General features: G+C 34.2%; 1 protein-coding gene across 1 annotated transcript in view; it reads right to left on the bottom strand.

The window, feature by feature from the left end:
• The window catches only part of Emsy (EMSY transcriptional repressor, BRCA2 interacting), an 83,951-nt gene that overhangs the window by 46,454 nt on the left and 20,384 nt on the right, over positions 1–17,113 (bottom strand). The window contains exons 9-10 of the mRNA XM_026387298.2: positions 10,655–10,931; positions 2,170–2,424 (exon numbers count right to left, since the gene is read on the bottom strand). Coding sequence (XP_026243083.1) covers positions 2,170–2,424; positions 10,655–10,931 — 532 coding nt within the window. The remainder of the gene's footprint in view (positions 1–2,169; positions 2,425–10,654; positions 10,932–17,113) is intronic.

Genomic DNA, 17,113 nt, shown 5'->3' with positions numbered 1-17,113 from the left:
GACCACAGTGAAATCAAACTAAAAATTAATATTGAAAAGACCATAGAAAAATCTCCAACCATTTAGAAATAAAATAAAACACTTATAAATAATCCAGGGATCAAATAGGAGGTCTCAAAGGAAATTTTAAAAACACACAAAATTGGATGAAAATGAAAATACAACATATCAAAACATACAGGATACTACTAAAACATGCCTGAGAGAAATTTATCACAAACATATCTATACAGATGTAGACATAAATGTTAAATGCTTAGAAAAAGTCTTAATAATGTAAGTTCCAATCTCAAGAAAGTAGAAGAGCAAATAAACCCACCCAAAATAAAAGGAAGGATATAATACTGAATTTGAAAACAGAAAAATGATGGGAAGGAACAATCAAAAATCTATTTCTTAAAAAACAAAAAAACTTGGGCTGAGGTTGTAGCTCAGTGGTAGAGTGCTCGTCTCACATGTGGAAGGCACTGGATTCAATCCTCAGCACCACATAAAAATGAAAATAAGGATATTGTGTCCATCTACAACCAAAAAAAAAAAACATTAAAAAAACAAAAAACTTCAGGCTGGGAATAGGGTTCAGTGATAAAATGGGCTCAATCCCCATTACCACACACACACACAAAATCTTCAATAAAATAAATAAACCTCTTACAAGTCTGACAAAGAAAAAGACATAAAACCACCAATATAAAATGAAACAAGGAACATTAATATAGATCCTGTTGCCACGAAAAGGATAATAAGGAACTAATACTAACAAATATATATATATATATATATATATATATATATATATATACACACATATATACATATATATACACACACAAATATATATACACTCATAAATTTTGATAACTTAGAAGAAATGGACTGAAAATCATAAACCATCAAAATTCAACCAAGATGAAACAGATAATCAGAATAGTCCTCTATTAAAAGAAACTGAATCATAATTTAAAAGATCCTAAAACAGAAATCTCCAGGCCCTGATGGTTTCATGTAAAGAATTAATGCTAATGTTATACAATCTCTTTCAGAAAATAGAGAAGGAAGAAACACTTCCAAACTCATTTTATGAGCTCAAGCAAACTGAAGACAGTACAAAATAAGAAAACAACAGGTCAATATTTCTGATGAACAGAAACAAAAATTCAAGCCAGCAATGTGTAAAACAGAATTATACATCAAAACCAAGTATGGTTTATGTCAGATATGCAAGGCTGGTTCAACAGAAAAATCAATCAATGTAATCCAGCGTACTAACAGACTAAAAAAAAATCATATCCATTGAACAGAGAAAAGGTACTTAACAAAATCCAACATCTATTCATAACACAGTCCCAGAAAAATAGGAGGGGTACTTCCTCGACTTGATAAAAAGCATCTTCAAAAAACCTACAGCTGGCATCATACTTAACGACGAAAGCGAATGCTCTCTCATCAATCATTTAACAACATAGTACTGGGAATTCTAGCCAGTGGGAGAAGGCAGGAAGAAGGAAGGAGAGCAAGGAGGCAGGGAAGGAAAAAGAAAAAGAAAGGAAGGAGAGACAGGAAAAGGAAGGGGGGGAAGAATGGAAGGAGCGAAGGAAGGCAGGCAGACAGGCAAAAAGTTTTCTCTATTTATAGATGACATAATTAAAAAATTATTCTAGGCTGGGCACACATGCCTATAATCTCAGCAATTTAGGAGGCTGAGGCAGTTCAAGCCCAACCTTAGTAACTTAGTGAGACCCTATGTCATAATAAAAAATAAAAAAAGGGCTGGGTATGTAGCTGAGTGATAAAGCACTTCTGGGATCCATTCCCAGTAACAAAAAAGAAAAAATGTAAAGGTAAATTATTCTATGTATGTAGAAAAATCTCAAGGAATTTACATAAATATTCCTAGATATAATAAGTGAGTTCAGCAAGGTTTAAGGACATACATTTAATACCATTTTTATACACCAATGAAAACCTCAAAAACTGATACTAAAAATCACAATGCCATTTATAATAATTCCAAGAAAATTAAATACCTGGGTATAAATCTAACAAAACATGTACAGCAGTTGTCAAAGACAACCTAAATACATAGACACACCATGTTACGGACTGGAGGACTCAGAGAACGGGTGATTAGGAAAGAGGTAGCATATCTTGTAAACATTTTCCAATTACCTGACTCCTGTTTGATTTGGATGGTAGGTTTGATACCAGGTGGCAAAGGGGACTGCTGAGGCTGTTGCTGATGAGATACTGGAGAAGGCTGGGCCACCTGTTGCTGTGTCTGTTGTTGCACTTGATGTAACTGCTGCTTAGGAGACTGTTGATGCTGTTTAGGAAACTGTGCGAGAATCTGGGTTGGAGCACTCACTAAGCTTTTGGGGGAAGGAAGTCTTGTTGATGCCATTTTAATTGCTGATGTAGATACACCTATAGAAAGGTAAAGAGAATTGGACAGGAAAGCATAACTAAAATTACTTTAGATTACTACAGTAGATAATAAAGTCCAAGAAATTTAACAAAAACTATGGTTTACTGAGCACCCTGTAAGATATAATGTATGGGGCTTTATATATTTGATGCCTTGTCCTCAAACTGCAAGGTAGGCAGTACGAAAACAACTGATTTTCCCTTGGTGAAGGGTAGAAAGAAAGAGTAGCAGACAGAAAATTTGCAGAAAGATCTCTCTATAGGAAGTGAACTAATTATTTAATCCTATATGCAATACATATTTATAATAAATAATAATAATAATAATAAATTGTCATCATCCAATTTAAACATGGCATCAGATAAAATAACTCACACTTAACCATTTGTCTTTTCAATTATTTAGCATGGCAAAGTAGCTTTTCTATATCTCATCGCTAATCATCTATAAATTCATTTCTTAAGAACTCTTGGTCATTAAATAATCTTATGAAAAGTTATAAGTGTGCATGTGCAATATATCCACAGTTAAAATTCTGGTGGTTCTTTTCAGTAGTATATTGGTATTAGCAAGCACACTCAGGTAAAGAGTACTAGTAACTTCCACTAAATATATATGAGTTTGAAAAGTTCTTCCCTCTCTCAGAATTTTCAGCTGTAATATTATTGTAATTTATTAACTCTTCAACTGGACATTGTCAATGAGCTAAGATTCCTAGCAGGAACAACTGGAATATAACTCACCATATTAATTTTTTAAGTTTTGCTGAAAAGATAAAAAGAAACTAAGTATAAGGCTAGGGTTGCAGCTCAGTGGTGGAGTGCTTGCCTCACATGTGTGAGGCACTGGGTTTGGTACTCAGCATCACATAAAAATAAATAAATAAAATGAAATGAAGGTATTGTGTCCATCTACAACTAAAAAAAAATTAAAACTTAAAAAAAAAACTAAGTATAAACAACCTAATACTCAAGTACTAGGGATGTTATTTAACAGCTTCCTCTACCACATTTCTACCATGGCAAATACATGCATTACAAAATAACAACAACAACACATTCTCTTTTAATGCAGGGGATAGGTGGGCAATCTTTTGGGTGGAGGGACTGAATCCAGAGCATCCAGCAAGGCAAGTACCCTACCCCTGAACTACATCCCCAGTCCTAATACCACATTCTTATGTAAATGTCTCTCAAGAATAGCAAAGATGGAGATGGATAAACCTTTTTTTTTTTTTTTTTTTTTTTTAAAGAGAGAGTGAGAGAGGAGAGAGAGAGAGAGAGAGAATTTTATTTATTTTTTAGTTCTCGGCAGACACAACATCCCTGTTGGTATGTGGTGCTGAGGATCGAACCCGGGTCGGACGCATGCCAGGCGAGCGCGCTACCGCTTGAGCCACCTCCCCAGCCCAGAGATGGATAAACCTTAAGAAGTCAGTCTCAATAGGCTCAATGTCCTCATGTGTTGTAATTTTCCTTTCCTTACAATTCTGCAAGAGTTACTGTGTGGATTATGTAAAACCAAAGACGAGGAACAGTTTTCATTACTTAGACATTTCCCCATCTCCTTCACTCCCACCCATTTCTTGAAATCAGCTTGTTGGAGCAGAAAAGGAATGCAAGTAGGAGATTCTAGAGGCAGGTTCTCATTTAACTCAAAGAGAGGACATTGGGAATTGTCCCTCATTACAGTACCAGGTTCACATTCTTCATTATGGTCTATTAGAGGCAGTGCTCATTATGTTACGAGTCATTTTTGTGACATATGTATTCTATATTGCTTAATCATGTTGAATTAGACTATCTCTGGACCCCCTTTTGGTGCCAACATTTTACGAGTTTATTATCCAATGAGTATAAAGTGTCATACAGGTGAAAGATTATTTTTAAACTATTTAACCTCTATATCTCTATATTACCTCTATATTATAATATTATTGTATTATATCCATATACTTTTTTTAAAAAAAGGGACAATTTCCTTTATAATAAGAAAAATGAATATAACTTACCTGAAAGTTTTAGAGTTCTTCAGTATTGTCAAACAATATAACGAGTAAACCTCTGTGAGGTAAAAAGATTTTCACTCCATGTGCTTTTTTTTTTTTTTTTAGTTGTAGTGGTATATATTTTATACATGTATGGTGCTGAGGATCGAATCTAGTTCCTCACACATGCTAGGCAAGCGTTCTACCACTGAGCTACAACCCCAGCCCTCCATACACTTTTGTATATGAAAAGTATCAGATGTAAAAGCATTCAGGGTGACTTAAGAATCAAAGAATTCTATTTAATTCATGCCTTCAACACATAAACACATAACAGCCTGTGACCTGAATGATGTACTTAGACTCTGAGTATTTATTCATTCAGTAATAAATCACTGAACACAAACTATATGCTACATCTTGGGGAAACTATTTTGCGAATAGTCCCTACCTCGGGGAGGGTTCAAGTTTAGAGAAGCCTAGCATAAATGAGGAGCCGGGTTTAAGTCCTAGCATTGCAAAAACAAAGCATACAGGAGAAAATAATCATATGTGATCACACAAATCTATCCTTTCAAAGAAAGGGGTTATGTGTGCTTTAACAAGTAAAAGGTCCTCTTCCTTTGCCCTTAGGTTCCCAAGCAAAGGGGTGGCTGGGGAATGGTGTCAGAACTCAACTGATGTGAGGCAGAAGTATGTAGGTTATCAGATCTAATGGAGGGAAGAGAGAAACTGCTTAGGGAAGGAGGCCATAGCCTCAAGGATGAGAAATAGGTTACATATTAGAGGACTGATAAAACAAGTTAATATATGATAGTGGAGGCTAGGTTTTCCACTATTAAAGTAGGGAAAGAGAAAAGTAGAATTTAACATGCAGTGTTTGATTGAAACTGGATGTATCAGTATGAACAGTTTTCAACATATGGGAAATACATGTAAACATAAATATGTGTGTGTATTAATGTGAGTGAACATGTGCATGTAGACACACATGCACAAGTTTTTATACACACATATTCTCCATCAGTAAGCATATTTAGCACTCATATCTTAGCTTCTGCTTATCACCTTCCACTAAACAAACTATGGCTCCTTGGAGAAATAGCTGATCCCAAGGCTGGATTAGCAAAAGTACAGGATGAGCTTGATAATTATCCCCAGATTTTTTTTCACCCTCTTTTATAATTCCTTTAAAAATCAAACAAGTGCCTGTTTAAGCCTATTAACAAGGCAAAGTTCATATAATAGAGGTTTGTACATATACAAAAACCATAACACAAAGATGGGACAGAGGAAATGCATTCATTCTAACATAAAACCCCAAGTGTCTTATTGTTTGAAGGTAGATTGTCATAAATTTAAAATGCATATTCTAAGCTCTAAAGCTGGGTTCTCAATTGAGGGCAATTAAGATATTTGGCAATCACTGCGGACACTTTTTACTGTTTTGAGTGGGTACACTACCAGCATCTAATAGTTAAGGCCAAGGATAATGCCAAACATCCTACAATGAAAAAGTCAGTCACCACAACAAAGAATTATCTGGACCAAAATGTCAATATGGAGTATAATAATATTGAGAACATATGCTGGAACACCTTACTTTAGGATACCCATTTTTTTTTTGGGTGTGGCTGAAGGAGGTGGGTCATTGGAGTGTGACTTTGTGGTATATTCTTCGTCCTTGGTGAGAGAAGAACTCTCTCTGCTTCCTAATAGCCATGTCCTGAGCTGCTTTCCTCCATGACATTCTTCCAACATAATGTTCTGCCATACCTCAGGTACAGAGCAAGGAAGTCAGCCTTCTATGGACCAAGACGTCTAGAATTGTTATCCCCAAGTAAAATGTTTCTCTTCTAAAATTGCTCATGTCAGGTCTTTTGGTCACAGAAAAAAAAAAAAAAAAAGCTGTTTAAAACAAGCTGACATCCAAAGTTTCCATAATAAAGTGTATGTCTAAAAAGTGTTACTAGGTGAAGTCTGCTTGCTGCCTTTTTCTGACAGAGTGCTTTCTGATGGTTAGAGCCAAAAAAGCCACCAAAAACCTGAGAATTCTTTGTTTGTTTGATATCAGGGAATGAACCCAGGGGCACTCTGCCTCTGAGCTACATTCCCTGACCTTTACTTTTCAAATTTTTATTCTGAGAAGGGTTCTCGCCAATTTGCTTAGGCTGACCTTGAACTTGCAATCCTCCTGCTTCAGCCTCCATAACAGCTGGGATTACAGGTATGTGCCATGACCTACCAAGACCTGAGACGTTTTTACTGGGGTGAATTGAACAATAAGATAGAAGGTGGGTCTACAGCATCTCCATAGGGTCCTGCACTGCCCACTCCAGAAAGAAGGAAAAATTCTCTTTATTTTTTCTAAGTCACTTTAGAAGTTTTTTTTTTTATTTTATTTTTTTATTGGTTGTTCACAACATTACAAAGCTCTTGACATATCATATTTCATACATTAGATTGAAGTGGGTTATGAACTCCCAATTTTACCCCAAATGCAGATTGCAGAATCATGTCGGTTACACATCCACAATTTTACATAATGCCCAATTAGTAATTGTTGTATTCTGCTACCTTTCCTATCCCCTACTATCCCCCCTCCCCTCCCCTCCCATCTTCTCTCTCTACCCCATCTACTGTAATTCATTTCTCTCCTTGTTTATTTTCCTATTCCCCTCACAACCTCTTATATGTAATTTTGTATAGTAATGAGGGTCTCCCTTCATTTCCATGCAATTTCCCTTTTCTCTCCCTTTCCCTCCCATCTCATGTCTCTGTTTAATGTTAATCTTTTCTTCCTGCTCTTCCTCCCTGCTCTGTTCATAGTTGCTCTCATTATATCAAAGAAGACATTTGGTATTTGTTTTTTAGGGATTGACTAGCTTCACTAAGCATAATCTGCTCTAGTGCCAGGATACCTATTTTTTCTTAAGTATAACTATTAAGCCAATGGAGGAAATAAAATTGAAATCCTTTTTTAAAAAAAAGAAAACACAATAAACTCTAAAAAGGACTGGAAAGGGAACAAACAACAGATAAGATAAAAACAACTGTCAAGATGATAAACTTAAGCTAAATCATATTGATATTTAAATTAAATGTTAAATGGATAAAAACATTCCAATTAAAAGTTAGAAATGGTAAGACTGGATAGAAAAGCAAGACCTAATTGTACAATGTTCATAGGAAATATATTTTTAAACAAAGACATGAATTAAAATGAAAAGGACAATCATAATAAGAAAGTTGGAGTAGCTATATTAATGTCAGAAAAGGTGGATATTGAAACACTAATGTTAATTAACATCAAGAGTTACCAGAGTTAAAGATGGGCATTTCATCTTTATGATTCATGAATTGACCGAAAGGGTCAATTCATCAAGATACAACAATCCTAAATTTGTATACCTAATAAGAGAGTTCAAAATACATGAAACAAAACCCGACAAAATAAAAGGGAGAAATGTACAAAGCTATAAATATAGCTAGAAATTCTTCTATTCCTCTCTCAGTAACTGATACAAGTAGACCCCCCCCCCAAAAAAAAAGAAAAGTCAATACAAGCAGGATTTAGCCGGGCATGCTGGTGCACTCCCAGCAGCTCAAGAGGCTGAGGCAGGAGGATCTTGTTCAAAAGCCTCAGCAACTTAGCACGACCCTAAGCAGCTTAGGGAGACCTGTCTTTAAATAAAATATGAAAAAGAGCTGGGGATGACTCAATGGCACCCCGGAGTTCAACTCCGGTACCCCCAAAAAACCAAACAAACAAACAAAAAAAACAAGTAGGATTTAAATAATTTTTATCAATCACTTTTAGGTTTATCAGTTTTATCAATCATTTTTTTTTTTTTTAGAGAGAGAGAGAGAGAGAGAGAGAGAGGGAGAATTTTTTAATACTTATTTTTTAGTTTTTGGTGGACACAACATCTTTATTTTTTTTTATTTTTATGTGGTGCTGAGGATCGAACCCAGTGTCCCCCCGCACACGCCAGGCAAGCGCGCTACCACTTGAACCACATTCCCAGCCTGTATCAATCAGTTTTATATTTAGATTTATCAATCTCAGACATGTACAGATTCAAATGAAAAATCAATTGTTCTAAGACCATCTATTAAATAATCTAATGCAGCACACACTCTTGGTTGTCAATCTGGTTTCCTTTCTCCTTTGCCCTCCCTCCTTTTAAACAGAACCCTTTTTTCTTCTTGTAAGGATCTATATTCCTGGATATTGGCATGTACTTTTGGGGAGAATGGCCCTAAGGCCAGCCCTAGAGGGCAATTCCTAACTGATTTAAGCTAGTCATGGTAGCCCAATTACTTTTGCCAACATAACATGAAGGGAATCTTGTCCTCAGAGACTTTTGGGAAAGGTTTTCTCTTTCCCAAGATATATCTAAATAAGGAAATTGTATCTTCAGTCTCTAGGGATATTTTCAAACCTGAATGTAATACTTGTAATGTACTCATCCTGCTCATGATGGCATTACCTGGAAAAAAAGCTGATAAACCAAAAAAAAAACCGAAAAGCAAAAAGTCCTTGATGGTCAATATGCTACTGCCTAACTTAAGTGAAGCGTTCCTCCTCTGGACTTCTGGTTTTGTGAAATAATAAATTTTCTTTTTGTTAAAAATCAGTCATTCAACCAATACAGATTTATGTGAAGTCATGTATTCAATCACTTATCACTGTAACCACTACAAACACTTACTTGGCAAGTAAAATTGGGTATTAGCAATCCAGGAGCTCTGTAACAATTTATTAAACATTTGAATGTCCAAAAGAATATCAGTGAACACGACTAAAATAAACATATTAGTCCATGTTTGGAAGAACTATAGTTCAGGCTACATTTTGGTAATTCAGAATAAATGTGTGTTACAGTTTAGATATGGTTTGAGTGTCTCCCCACAGGGCTCACATTTTGAAAATTAATACAAAAAATAATATATTAAAAGGGAGAAATAATCCAAGTATGGTATTTAGAGGCAGAACATTTAGGAGATAGCTCTGAAAAGGAGGGAAAGAAGCTAGGCAAGTGGTACACACCTGCAATTCCAGCAATTCAGGAGGCTGAGGCACAAAGATCTCAAGTTTGAGACCAGCTTCAGTGACTTAGCAACAAATCTTTAAGCAATTTAGAGACCCTCTCTCAAAATAAAAAATAAAAAGGGCTGGGATGTGGTAAAGCACCCTGGGATCAATCCCTAGGACCAAAAAAATAAAAAAAAAAATTAGAAAAAAAACATGAAAAAAGACCTGAAGAGAGACACATTTGGGCTCCCTGTCTTTTGTCATGTAATGCGCTACACTATCCTGGAACTCTGCCAGCAAGAAGGCCATCACCAGATGAGGGTCCTTGACCTTAGATCTTCAAAACCATGAGCCAAATAAACCTCTTTTGTTTATAAAGTTATACACTTTCAGATAGTTCATTGGAATAATAAAAAGGAATATGAAATATTTGAATTGTAACATGAGCCCCAGAGAAAAAATGTAGCCACCCCCTAAACAAACACTAAAAAGTAAAGCCAAGTAAATGAAAAGATGATATATAAATGTAAGAATATAACCTATGTTTTGTCTTTTAGGATGTTAAAGAATATTAAACAATATGCTGGTTAAACAGTATCAATCATTTTCATCCTAGGCATTTTGCCTCTACCATTTTTTTTTAGTTTTGTTTTGCTTTTTTTGTAAATAAAATGAATAAGGAATTAATATTGGCCAAATCCTAGAGAAATATTCCAAGATAACATGGTGTAGTCAGATAAAATATGACACACAGCAAACTCTACCAAAAAAATTCCAAACCTGCTGGGCAGTTAAGCCCCTAAGCAACTCAGCAAGACCCTGTCTCTAAATAAAAAATTAAAAAAGGACTGAGAATGTAGCTTAGTGGTAAAGCGTCCGTGGTTCAATCCCCAGTATAAAAAGAAAAAAAAAAAGAAAATGGCAAAATACAATATATACATGTTTACTTCTTTGTTTAAAAATGGAGCGATAAATAAAAAACCAATTAAAAGAAAAAAAAAATTAACCAAAAAAAAAAGGACAAGACAGAATGTAGGAGTCAGATACAAGACAACTGAGTAACCTACCAATTTGACATTCTCAAACTGAGTGAAGTGGAAGAGTAAGTAATCACTTATCTAACAGTACAGATCTTCACACATACCCAGTTTTCTTCAAATTTCCATACACCAACAGAGACAGAATTAAATGGTAAATCACTCACCTTGTGCTACTGTTGACATGACTACAGACGGTGTGGAGGATACCACAGCTGTTACTGCAACTGTATTAGGAATAGGTGATGGCGTAGAACTGCTGCTGCCACTGCTGCTACTACTGACTAGAGAGGACTGTGAAGCAGTTATAACAACCGGTGGCTTCTGAGTTGTGGAAGCAATGACTGATGTTGGTACAAGCTTAGTGACTGCTGCATAATTATGGGATTTGGAGAGAATGTTGGGCACGAAGGTTGAACTTGGTGATGTGGTCACTATAATTACCTAAAGAAGGAAAAATGAGTTATTTCCACATATATCTACTATACTATAAATGCATTCAGACTCATATACTACTTAGAAATAGATTATAAACTACAAAAAAATTCAACAGAGAGGAATATACAACTAAAAATATATGAAAACTCTACTAGCAATCATCAAAATTATTTAAAAATAACAATTTTTGCTAAATATTTTAAAGGTAATATACAGTAAGATGGAGTGAACATTTCAACCTACTACTTAGGGAGTATAAATTGGCACAATCTTTCTAAAAAGTAATTTGGACATTCATTTATAAATATATATTGAGCATCTACTATGTGCCAGGCATGGTTCTAAATGCAGGGGATAGAAAAAGAACAAAACACTTTCATGGAATTTACATTCTAGTATGGCGAGAGAAAATATAAAATAAATAATGTCATGAAGTTATAACTGAAGGAACAATAAAGCGAGGTAAAGAAATAAAGCATGATAGGAGTACTGCATGGTATTTTACAAAGTATTCAATGAAAACCTCTCTTTAAGATGGCATTTGAGCAGAAAGCAGGAGGTAGGTGTATGAACCGTATTTCTATCTAGAGGAGTGTCTGATGGTACAGGTAGTAGCAAACACAAAGTCCTTAGGGCAGAAATGAGCTTGGTACAACCTAAAGAATATGATTGAAATTTATATGGCAGAGAGCAGTAGGAGACAACCACAAAGAGGTAATGATGGATTAGGTCATGTAAAACCATGATGACTCTTTATACCTTCAACAGGATGAGATGAAAGTGGTACTTTCTTTCTGTGGTTTTTCTCCCGAAGCCTATAACCCTAATCTAATAATGAGAAAAACATCACACAAATCTTAATAGTGAGGCATCCTACAAAATATCTGAATGGTACTCTTCAAAATTGTTAAAGTCATCTAAAACAAGGAAAGTCTGAAAAACTCCAGTCAAAAGGAGTTTAAGGAGACATGACAATTAAATACAAAGTAGCAATCCTGGAAGGAATCCTGGAACAGAAAAGGACAATAAGTAAAAACCAAATAAATCTAAATAAACTATGGACTTCAGTTAATACTAAAGCATTAATATTATTCATTACAACAATGTTTCATATAATGAAAAATATTAATAGGGGAAATAGTATAAGGTGTATGAGAACTCTTTGTTCCATCTTCTTAACTTTTCTATAAATCTAAAGCTGTTCTAACAAATAAGATTTTGTTGTTCTTTTTTAAGTGTCACTGTATCTGATAGGTAGAAAGTACAGGAGGGCAGTGAAGGTAGAAACAGAGACAAATTAGGAACTTTTGTAATAAATGAAGTAGAAATGATGATGACCAAAGTGTTTGCAGTGGAAGTCATAAAAAGTGAACAGATTCTGAATATGTTTTAAAGGAAAAACCAACAGAATTTGTTCATAGGTTGGTATGGAAAAATGCAAAAAGAAAGGCAGGAAAAAGACATCAAGGTTTACAGCCTATACGGCTAGAAAATTGTAGATTGCTTTGAGAAAATGCATTTCAAACTAAGAGAACAGTATTGAATAAAAAACCTAATGTCAGAATTAGCAATGTATTTATAAACAGAAAAAAAAGGAAGTGTAGTAAAAGCATATAGGGCAAGGAGAGATTAGAGTAAGCAGAGGCCAGATCAAATTTGAAACCTAAAGAATTTAGATTTTATACTAAGAATAATGAGAAATTATGGGAGCATTTTACATAAAGAAACAACAAAATGGGTTTCATATTTAAGATTACTCTAGATGCTATGTAGTGAGAGGTAAGAAGAGAAGCAGTGAGAAGCTACTGGAGTAGATTAGGCAAGTTTTTCATAGTACAAATAAAAAAATTATCAAATTCAGATTATTCTGAGAAGTAGAGAAAATAAAACTGGTTGATGAATGGAAATGGCAAGATGAGGAAAAAAATAGAAAAGAGAATACCTCCTAGAGCTAACATATATTGGCTTTTTAAAATAAGCCAACAATCCTATGATACAGATACTATTATTATCCCCATTGTATAATTGAAAACCCTAAAACTATTCATAAATCTGTAGTATCACAGTTTTACTCTGAGGTGAAAAAAATGCTCCTTTAGCAATATCCAAAAGAGAACAGAGTATCTTCTTCCAAAACAGAACAGAGTATCTTCCTCTTCTTTCACTGACATTATCTTTACCTATCCAGCACAGAAAAAAAAAAAAAAAAAAGTTTTGAAAAATCCCAAGAATTTAAGGGAGAAATTATTTTTCATTTTTACACTGGTCGTAAAGAAAGCCTGAAGTTAAATCAATCAAAATGTACTAAATAAGTCTGTACTCAGTTATCTGCATCTCAAAGAAGCTTCAACTATAATAATGTTATTTATTTTCAGCTTTATAAAGAATTGCAAGATATAAGTACTTGTCCATTACAAGTAATTATTTGAGGAGTCAAGAAAGATAGGTCTTGAATAATAAGCACCTTTATCAGCAAATATCTACATAGTATTTAAAAAAACAAAACAAAACAAAACAACCACCAAGAAACCATCATGCAAACTGAGAAGACGACCAATAGGATAACAGGACTATAAACATAAGAGTCAAATGAACCTGTGCTTAGATCCTGCCTCAGCCACTTAGAAATGGCAGGCCCCTAGACGATAAAATCTCTGGTCTCCATTTTTCATCTATAAAATGGGGATAATAATGCCCACCTTGCAAAAATCATTACAAGGGTTAGAAAAAATAATCATGCAAAACATTTACTAGGCACATAGCAGGTGGTCAATATTTGGCAGTTAACAAACAGTACTTATTAGTAGATTATTCCTACATAATAAATGTTAAAGGGTTATCAGTAAAGGCATTATGTATCAAATCAATCTGGAAATGTATTTAAATGTGCTTCATTTTTGTTTCATTAAAAACATTTTCTTTATCTTCACTCCAAATTCTACTACCCCTTAAAATCCAAAAAACTCATAGCTACTACTACAACCAAACTTAGAGTAGCAACAGCCATTAGGTTTCACTTTTGTCAATTCTAAACCAGTAGTAGTATCTTCCTGGAGACACAATGTTTATAATGACTGTGATACAGAAGAGCATTTAACCACAGTGTGGCAGGAAAGTATGCCTCAGTTAATTAGCAATTTCTGTCATGGGCAAGGGAAAAGGAAGAGATCACTTTGTTATATATTGCAATTTCAGAACAAGAGTATGCATGTAGACTTATAACATTAAGACAACAAAAATTTCAGCAAAATAAATCTGGAGTCTTTAAGAGCACATTTTAGGTTATAGATACAAATGATAAAGCATATTTTGAGATCACTGTGCAAGATGATTTCTGATCTGTAAAGACGCTACCCAAAATTAGAGATCCACCATGGGGAAATCTACTTGCACTTTAAAGTTACTTGTTACAATAGGGAAGTAAAGGGATTTTGAAACCAAGTGAACCAAACAGTTTATTCAGGCCATAATTCAAATTACTGACCTTCTAGCACTCACAAAAACTCCTTAAGAGTGCTGGGACTTGCACCCTAAGGACAAAATGAAAAATATCAATCAAGCACATGAAAGCATAAAGCTATATTCTGCTGCTTTGTTTATATCAGTGCTGTACCAATGTTATATTTAAAATTAAGGCACCACATTAATTAAAGGTGGAGATTTGTCTACTCTGAAAACGAACAACTTATCTGAATTTGAATAAAGTCCACAAATTGATAAATAATTATACTTAATTTAAAAGTCACTTTACCTAAAATAATGCCTAAGTTGACTTATACAAGATTTGGGAGAAATTCAAGGCAAATGCAATAATGACAACAGCCTTGGATAGATTCCAAGGAAATCCAATTACCCAGCAAAAGGACAACAAAAGAATAAAACAGCCACAGAATATTTAGTAGTCCAACCCATGCTTCACTTGACCAAGAAATAATAAAACTGATGGCACTGAGTACACATGAAGTAGAAGAGTTTTACCTCTGGAACTTAGTAGATGCTCAATAATTACTTGTAGAATAAATGAGTCTTTTTTTTTAATCTCCCTTTAATGTTTAGCTTTAAATACAGTAAACAAATCTAAGATTTTGAATCTGAAATTTCATGGTATGGCTCATAAGTGACTTTGGAGATAAATGTGCCGTCTTAAAAGTACCACAAGCCTGATAAACTTAACTACCCACTCTCAACTGAAAATTCGAAAGAATAAAATAAAGACATACTAAAATCAATGAATTAAAAGAAACTTAGTTTACAGGCATCACTTACACATGAACCCCAGCTATTATAAGCATTTTTACATGAGTCTACCAAGAAAGAAAGACTGTAAAGTTAATAATGTTAGGTGACATAAAGTACAATGTTAAGTATTTTCCAAGAATCATCCCTTTTAATTCTCCTAATAACTCAAGAAGTACTATTATTATCTTTATTTTACAAAGAAGCTGAGGCTCTAGGGAAGTAGCAGAGCTAGTATTGGAACCAGATCTATTTATTCGTTTTAATTAATTCACTCATTCAACAAATATTAATTAGCAACTAGTACATACCAAGCATTATTCTAAACACTAGAGAATACAGTGATGAATAGGACAAAGTCTCCATCCTCAGTAGCATATATTATATAGAAGAAATAGAAAATAAGCAAGTTTAAACTATAATGTGTCATTTTATTCATAAGTATAATGAATAAAAATAAAACACAGTAAGGGAGCAGACGGATATGAATCAGAGATAGGTGCTCTTTTAGCTATGGGTTACTATGCTATTTCTCAGATACAACATTTTTAAAAATAGAAGACAGGAAGAGAGAATTACTACTGATATAATAAGATCCAGTAATAAAGGTAGTAAAAACATTACAGTAAATAGCCTTAGCAATTCAAAATATAGCAGGCTAATGCCACCTAATCTAGGACCAGCTCAGAAAACAAGAACTAAAATACTATATAACAAGTAACATTCAGAAGGATTATCTTAAGTGTCATCAAATAAAATATAAAAATTATGCTCAGTATGACATTTAAAGATTCATCAAAATAGTTAGTTTTAACACATCAAGCCATAAGCTTCGGAAAACTGATAAACTTACTTAATTTGGAATAACTCCTTGCCAACAGTGTAGATAAACAAAACACTACTTTCTATAAAACACCTAGAAAGAGACAGAAAGGAAGCTAACCTTCTTTTAGTACATACCTTATATTTCACTTTACCCAATCTCATTTAATCCTCACAAAAACCTCTTAAGATGGGCATTACTCTCATCTCAAAGATAAAGAAAAAGATTTAGAAAGACTGATTTATCTGAATTCACGCTGGAAAACTGGATTTCCAACCCAAGACTCCTGAAACAAAATTTCTTGCTTGATTTTAATACTATACTATAACCACTTATCCTCGGACTGAAAATAAAACCAGCTCCATTTATCACTTCCAGTCATTAAGAATAATTTATATATTATGTAATGATATTGTTTCAGAAAACTCAAAGAGATTCTAATAAAGTTATCATGAAATTAAAGATTCGAAAGTGGAAATACCATGCACTGAACAGAATTTATGTCTACTCCTTCCCCATAATCCCTCTAAAACAGTGGGGTTTGTATTTATTTATTTGTTTGTTTGTTTATTAAGGGGGAAAAAGCACATAAATCTTGTAGAGTTAAAACAAAAAACAGCTAAGTGGGAGGCTGAGGCAGGGGGATCATTTCTGCCCCAAGAGTTCAAGGACAGCCTGGGCAACATGGTAAGATGTTATCTTAAAAGAAAAAAGAGAGAGGGAGACACAGCTACAAAGTTTTGGAAACTGCAAAACAGACAAGTAATGGATCAAGCATACCCAAGAAAGTGGGAACCTATGGCAGCAAACAAAAGAGCAAGAAAAAAACAAACAAACAAAAAACCCCTGAATATCCCAGAAAGACTCAGGAATTAAGAACACCAGACACTTCTGAAGTGAGAATAAAAGTGGGACTAAAGAGAGGAAAATTAGTTAAAAATCTCAAGGAAGACTAGGACTTCACTGTCTCAAGAGAAGGACTAAATCTGAAGGAATCTGATAACACTAGATATAGCTGAGGTGGGCTGGTGTTATCCTGAAAATAGATTAAGTCAAGTCAATATAATGAGTTTATCCAGACCTCTTCTTCTAGTTAATCTCAAATACTGGCAGTTAGAGTTATACTGCT

The sequence above is a fragment of the Urocitellus parryii genome, chromosome 4 (genome assembly GCF_045843805.1).
Source record: "Urocitellus parryii isolate mUroPar1 chromosome 4, mUroPar1.hap1, whole genome shotgun sequence".
Taxonomy (NCBI): Eukaryota; Metazoa; Chordata; class Mammalia; order Rodentia; family Sciuridae; genus Urocitellus; species Urocitellus parryii.
Note: the sequence above shows the minus strand (reverse complement) of the source record. Positions and strands in the feature narration are given on the sequence as shown.